This window comes from Agrilus planipennis, unplaced genomic scaffold (genome assembly GCF_000699045.2).
Source record: "Agrilus planipennis isolate EAB-ADULT unplaced genomic scaffold, Apla_2.0 scaffold54, whole genome shotgun sequence".
NCBI lineage: Eukaryota > Metazoa > Arthropoda > Insecta > Coleoptera > Buprestidae > Agrilus > Agrilus planipennis.
In genome coordinates this window covers 687802-695332 of record NW_020439000.1, presented here as the reverse complement: position 1 = coordinate 695332, position 7531 = coordinate 687802, and the positions used below count along the sequence as shown (strand labels likewise).

General features: G+C 32.5%; 1 protein-coding gene across 5 annotated transcripts in view; it reads left to right on the top strand.

Annotated features, from left to right (window-relative positions):
* LOC108734398 overlaps nt 1–7531 on the top strand; it is a 132030-nt gene that overhangs the window by 122646 nt on the left and 1853 nt on the right. For all 5 annotated transcript variants that reach the window (XR_003231386.1, XM_025975832.1, XM_025975831.1 and 2 more), the window contains one exon: nt 531–726. Coding sequence is in view for 4 of the 5 variants with exons in the window: in XM_025975832.1 (XP_025831617.1) it covers nt 531–726 (196 nt within the window). In the remaining variant the exon portion in view is untranslated. The remainder of the gene's footprint in view (nt 1–530; nt 727–7531) is intronic.

The window sequence follows — 7531 nt, the reverse complement described above, 5'->3', positions numbered from 1 at the left end:
GATAAGTCATGTTTTTACATTATTTTCTAGTACGCTACTGTCCTATCTGTATTAATACTATAATTTACGCCTACTGAAAGCTTATTTGTGTATCGGTTCCAAGTGACTTACCCAAATAGGTCATAAATGGGCAAGTACCTGCGCGACCGCTCGCCAGCTTCCTTCGTCAGACCTGTACAAATATGTAGAAAAGGGTACAAACGTTCGAAACTAAAAATAAATAAATCTACAACTGTAAATAAATCTAATAATTACACTCGTCAGAAGCACATTGTAAGCTTTTACAAAAAAAAACGCTTCAGTATTACTTTTTTAAATTTCGCTGCACAAAATACGAAGTCATTCACCATCCACGGTAGGGATGAATTTTAAAATCGACAATTTTATTATCTCGCATTCTACAACTTGCTGCAGTTTCAAAAGCCATTTTTTCTGTAATTGATTTTTCACTCACCTAGTGTGGAATCAGTCGTTCATAGCTGAGAGCTTTTTCGAACGGTCATTTCAAACGTGTTGTCTCTTTGTTTCAGCCCGAAAGTTGCATCAATAAATACCAAGATCCCCATGCATACTGCGTGGTATATTCCAGCGCGGACAGGTCAAGTCTCGTGTGTGCCGAACGAATACTTCAGACACTTTGGATGATGGACAATATTAGTACGAAGGCTGTTATTTTAGTCGCAAACAAGGCTGACCTTGTCCGGTCAAGGGTTGTATCAACAGAAGGTAAGCCACACAAAGTATTTGTAATTAGTGTTTGTTTGATTTATTTTGTTTGATTTCATTGAGATCCCTAGACAAAAATTTCCAGTCTCTCTCAGTCTTTCAGACTCTTTCAGCGTCTTTGAGAGTGTCTCTCACAGTCTTTCAGTTATTGTCTAGGTGTTTTTATGGATCTCTCAGTCTCTGTATGAGAGACTCGAACGATAAAATTGTTAATTCAGAGATTCGAGTCTCTCACAGAGAGACTGAATGAATAAAACTGAAAAATTCAGAGACTCGAGTCTCTCGTAGAAAGACTGGGATCTCTGAAATATGTTGAACTTGACATTCTTGAAATTTTGACCATGTCTATCGACATACCACTTTTCGAGAGATTCGAGTGTCTCGTTCAGAGACTGGATACGAAATGAGGATCTCTCTATGAGCAACTCGAGTCTGTCGTTCAGAGACGCTAAACATTTTTTTTGACAGTCTCTTTCAGCGACACCAGAGAGACTCGATAAGAGACGGACACTCGAGTCCCGCTTTCAGAGACTCTGAGAGACTGAACATTTTTATCTCGGGATATACATGACGAATGGAGAACACTTGGTATTAAAGTTTTTCGAATGTTTTATTTTTACGTTAACTCGAGTACAACACTGTTACTCTTGAAAATGGCTTCATCGTTGAAACAATTGTCGGTTTTGAATGAAAATTTTATGAAACTTTAATACCAAGTGTTTTCTTTTCGTCAACCTTATCAAATATACCAATATATTGTACCAAGTGCAAGCGATTCAAGTATCGGGATAAATTATCCTAAAAGCTTTCTAGAAATTCCTAATACCGAATTATTAGGAAGAATCATTTAATACGATAGTAAAAGATGATATAAGTAAATAAAAGTGGAAAATATATGCAAAAAGTATATAAATTATATGGAAATACGCCAGATTATATTATTAGAAGGGAAATACAAATGTGGGAAGTTGGTAGAGGTAGTTAGAAAATGAGTAGTTAAATATGAGAAAAAGTTAGAAAATCTAAAAAATGGTGAAAACCATACATGCGTATCTGTATCTCTTTACGTTTGCCTGGAACGACTTCCGGATGTAACGACGAAATTACTGTGGTCCCTTCCTAGTCGTTATACCCGAAATCCACTGTTTATTACAAATAAGTACAAAAAATAGGCATTGAGGGAATTGAAATTACATCAAGATCAGTTAAATGAGTAGGGTAGGATGGTTCTGAATGTAGGTGAGATGCTAAGGGTTACGTGTAGCTAAATGATAAAAGGTGACGATCTGAAAAATATTGATAAATCAGGGTACGTAGAATGCGTAAACGCTTCGATGTGGGAGTATTGACAGGGAGATTTTGTGACAGGATATTTGAAAGGAAAAAAAGAGATGGATGTGATTGCAAGGTTTAGAATCGGAAATGAATGTAGGGGATGTAAGATAATGAAAGGTTATGTAGAATATGGGGAGTGACAGAGGAAACTTTGTTGTATGTCTTGGGAAGTTGTGATGAAAGTAAGTATTGGGATGAATGTAGTAACATGATAAGCGAGAGAATGGGTGAAGGGTAGAGAAGGAGGGATGTTTTTTATGCTTTTGGATTGTTAAAAAGGAAACATGTTAGTATTAAAGTTTTTTGTTTTGTAGTTTATGTCTTATATGAAAAGGGCTTGGTTATAGTTAAAATAAAATGTTTTTCGCTATATTCGTAATACCTATCTAGAACATTTGCATGTGCTTTTATTTGTTTAAGTTTTCATACAGAAAGGGCACATCTACGTCGAATTCATAATCATGTTCCGCGCACGTACATATATTATCGTATTTTTGAGCAGTGCGACCCAGTTATAGGTAACGACCTTTTGAAAGAATAATAGCTTTTGAGTGGAGCCTTTTATTGAGTTTTGCAGCTGAGCCATTAAAATCATCAATAACATGGAATATAGGCCTGTCGCGCATTGTTTTAACGCGACTTTTGTCTGATAACAACGGCTATATACATGACATAAGTATCTATGTGATAATAAATGCGTAGAAAATATTTCTGCTTCAAAATGAATCCTTCAAATTTTATTATCGTCAAACGAAACGTATCGTTTGGTAGTGTAGGCAAGAATGTTCTGAACTAATTGATGGTAGGATTTCCTATGTCACCAATAAAGTGATTATGTGTCAGAAGAAATGAGATCAAAGCGGGTATCAAGTTATTAACTAAAAGTGATAAAACTAATGTCAGATTTCATTGCGTTACTTTATATTATTAGTAACTAAGTTTTACCGGGGTTTCGCTTGCGTTGATGTTCCAAGTACGTGTCAAAAATTATCATAACATAAAACTAATTATTTATATTCTTCGGGAATACTATTATTTTTGTGGATAAAAGGTACCCTATTTCGTTTTCTTTACCCCAGAAAATTTGGGTACAAAATTTCACGATGGTTTTACCCGCTGCTTCGTTTTCGTTGATGTCCCAAATGCGTGTCAGAAATCATCGACGACCACATAAAACTAATTATTTCTATCCTCGGGAACACTATTACTTTTCTGGATAAAAGGTACCCTATATCCTTTTTTGTACCCTTAAAAATGTTTGTACAAAATTTCATGATGGTTTTATCCTCGGCTTCGCTTGCGTTTATGTCCTAAATGCGTGTCAGAAACCACATAATTTATTAATATCCTTCGGGAACACTATTATTATTCTGGATTAAAGGTACCCTATTTCGTTTTCTGTACCCCAGAAAATTTGGGTACAAAATTTCATGATGGTTTTACCCGCTGCTTCGCTTTCGTTGATGTCCTAAATATGTGTCAAGAATAATCGACGACCACATAAAACTTATTATTTCCATCCTTCGGGAGCAGTATTTTTTCTGGATAAATAGTACCCTATTTCGTTTTCTGTACGCCAGAAAATTTGTGTAGAAAATTTCATGATGGTTTTACCCGCTGCATCGCTTGGGTTGATTTCCTAAATATGTGTCAAGAATAATTGACGACCACATAAAACTAATTATTTCTATTCTTGGGAAACAGTATTTTTTTCTGGATAACAAGTACCCTATCTCTTTTTCTGAATTCCTGATAATGTGTGTACAAAATTTTATGACGTTTTTACACGCGGCTTCGCTTGCGTTAATGTCATAAATGCGTGTCAAAAATCATGGATCACATAAAACTAATTATTTACATCCTTTGGGAATACTTTTATTTTTCTGGATAAAAGGTACCCTATATCCTTTTTTGTACCCTTAAAAATGTACAAAATTTCATGATGGTTTTACCCGCGTCTTTGTTCGCGTTGATATCCTAAATGAGTAGGTGTCAAAGATCATCGACGAGAGCACATAAAATCAATTGTTCTATCCCTCTGGAACAGTATATATTTTTTCTCGAAAAAAAGTACCATATGTCCTTTTCTGTGCCTCTGGCAATGTGTATACAAAATTTCATGATGATCGAATGAGTAGTCAAGGCGTAAAATAGTAGCAAACAAACAAACTAACTCATTGGCATTTATAATATCAGTGAGGTTTTTATTTTCGGATTGAGCTTTCGTAATTTCCGTAGGTACGTTATAAATTGATTAATATCAAGCATCTCACAAAAATTTTTGTAATGTCTGTAAATTATTAAATATCCTAGATTCTTTAGAAATTTACTGTGTTATTTTTCATTCGGAATTTAGTCCCACAAAGTCCAGAAACAAAATAATATAAATTTTTGTGGTGTATTTTATTGCTGTTGTGCTAAATCGTGTGATTTTTGGTTGAATAAATTGTTGTTTAGATTCGCATTTGATTTTATGATTACATTGATATATTATAAAATGACTGATTAAAAACTTTAAATATTTATTGTCAATGGGCCACTTTTAAGGGTAATAATTGTACAAAATCGCTAAGGATAGAGACATAACGAAAGTGATCGAAATGTTTGTAACAAAAAATCTTAAAACAATTTGAATTATTGTAATTACTAACATTTTATATTATTGTTTATTAATTAATTTGGAAAATGCGGCAGAATTTTACGTTGAAAGGGAGGGAAGTGTCACGAAAAAGTCTTGCAACAAAATAAATGTTTTCTTAAATCTCTTGACGAAACTTATTTCAAAACATCTTAATCTAAGCCCAAAGGAAACGGCTTAACGTCAAGATTTGTGTCAGAGATTGGAATAATAGATGATAATTTATGGAAATCCAAAATCGATGTGGGAAGTTACGTCCTGATACATTTTTAAATTTTGGGTCTTTCACTATAAATTATGTGTGAATAATAAATAAAATGTCGGAAAACTAAAAAAAAAATTTTGGTATATGATTATTTGGACAATCGATCCATATAAACCTAAATTAAAAAGTCTTTGTTTCAATTTTTTTTTAATGTAGGACCTGTGCAGTTGTTTCAGGGGATGATGAAACCAATGATTGGCGAAAAAATTGTAGTGGCTTTACGTTAACAAATATATGAAACAAAAAGTTTTTAATAACACTCAATATTAAATAGAATTATATAAATTGTAATTTAAGAAAGGGAACTAATATGGTCACCGTAAAATAAATTGCTTTGTAGCAACAATGTGCCACAATTTGATACAGTAATGTTAGTCGTCTAGTTTAGAAATTACATTTTGCAATAAAATTATCTGCAAAGTTACGTTCCCCTTGCGACTACTCTCGTCTGGGCGAATTACCTGGGAACGACTTCTACAATTTAACAGCTCAAATTAACTACATGATGGTAACAACAGCAATCAAAAATTTACAGCGTACATAAAAAAATTAATGTACGTTTAGTACAACATTTCCAGTGTGTTTTAAAAAATGTTACTTTTATTGCTTTCGCTGGTTTGGTTGCTTATAAATTTGTTAAACAACTTCAAAGTAATGTATATTAATCTGAATTCAGAAGAAATATAAGACTGTAGCACTTAACATTTTTTTCGATATTTTTTGCTTCTTTCAAGTACCCTTGTACTGTTTCATTTTGCTGAAAGGTCAATTTGTGCGTTGGACGAAAGGTTAATTTATGCATTGGAGTATATTCTTGAGTTTTCATAACTCTCACAAAACTATCGACACTATATCTTTTAAAGTCATGCAAACTCGCACGTATGACAGAACATTTTTGCAGTTAAGACAATTGTTGTGTCAGTAAATAGAAAAATTTCTACTTAAAAGAATTATTTAAAAAAACGGAAGTATTAGATTAATACTAGAAGTATTTGAGCAAGACCAAGACCGAATAAGCAAGTACAAGATCAATACCAAGACTGGGACGGTCTTGATTAGGGTTGCCACCTTTTCAGGCTTTACATAAAGTATTTGTCGATTAAAAGGTTTAAAAAAAAAGTACTCAGCATAAAAATAAAGTATTTTATTTTTTGTTTTTAAAAACAAATTTTTTGTTACACCTAGCAGCCAATAACAAATTGCTGTCGCTCTTAAATACATTAATAGCCTCTAAACATGACAAACAAAGATTTAAGTAATCTGAAAGTTCATTTTTAATTAGTTTTTCTGTAAATGCTGAAGTGGCCGGAACGAACAGCAAAAGTGACACTACCTTGAACAGATTTGGTAAATTCTGTGCAATATTATTGATTTAAAAATACTCTGAATTTCGAATAATCGCTTACAAAATTACAATGTTTACTTAAGGCCATAAATAAAGTATTTTTGTGTACTTTATGTGTCTTGTAAAGTATAACGTATGCACAGTCGAAATAGAGTGCAATACTTTATAATAAAGTACGGGTAGCAACCCTAGTCTTGATTCTGCTTTGCTTATCACTATTTTTAATGTCCAATATTATTTTAAGTTTTAGCAGTTCGTTTTATACCTATCTCAAAAATTACCTATTGGATTTAGAACAGTGACTGTTTAATGAGGATTATTCTTATATTTTGTTTCCAAACATTTTATCACACATGCCACACAATTTCTGAAAAAATGAATTCCTTGTAGGATGATACATCGTATGTATCTTTAGACTTGTAAATTTAGCAAAGTTAGAAGCATTTATACGGATGAAGCAAACTTTTCTCCGATATATTAGACAACATCAATACTAAATGGGACACATTTTAATTTATGAATTAATAATTCGTATATCAGACCAGTTACTTTTTATCGTAATTCCAGCATTTGTCAAGTTAGAATTAGCTTTTATAAGAGAAGTTTGTTATTGTTATAGTAACATTAAAATTAGTAAAAGACGATGTACTTGAAATTTTCTTAAAAGATCGGGTGAGACTCCCAATCAATTAAGCAATTAACCCAGAAAGGAGTTGTTTGCGTTCATTGTTGCACTCAGATGTCTGATATCATTGATTTTTCCTTTACGTCTATCGCTAAAAGCTTAATTGATATGGAATTCGTATTGGCCACTTTGTTAATTGAATTTCAAAGTAGTAAGGGACTTCGAAGTATTTCCTTTCATTAAAACGACATTTAACTAACTTAATAAATTATCCGCATATTTTAAAGATGTCACTGTCACTATTGCTTAAAACTTTTAATTGAACTTGGAGTAAAAGAAATATGAAACATCTTAAAAAAGAATAATAACACAGGTCTACGATAAAAAAGTTTTTTGTATAAATTTATCTTAAGCATGCAAATGTTGGTCTATATTTTGCAAATATAAACTTTGTTTTAACGTATCACGTCACACATTTTTTTTGTGTGTAGATTGATATATGTATATATATATATATAGCTTTGGTGGACTATCTTTAATAAATGCTTCATATTGGTTCCCGAGAACGGTAAAAATCATTGTATCACACCCTGTAAA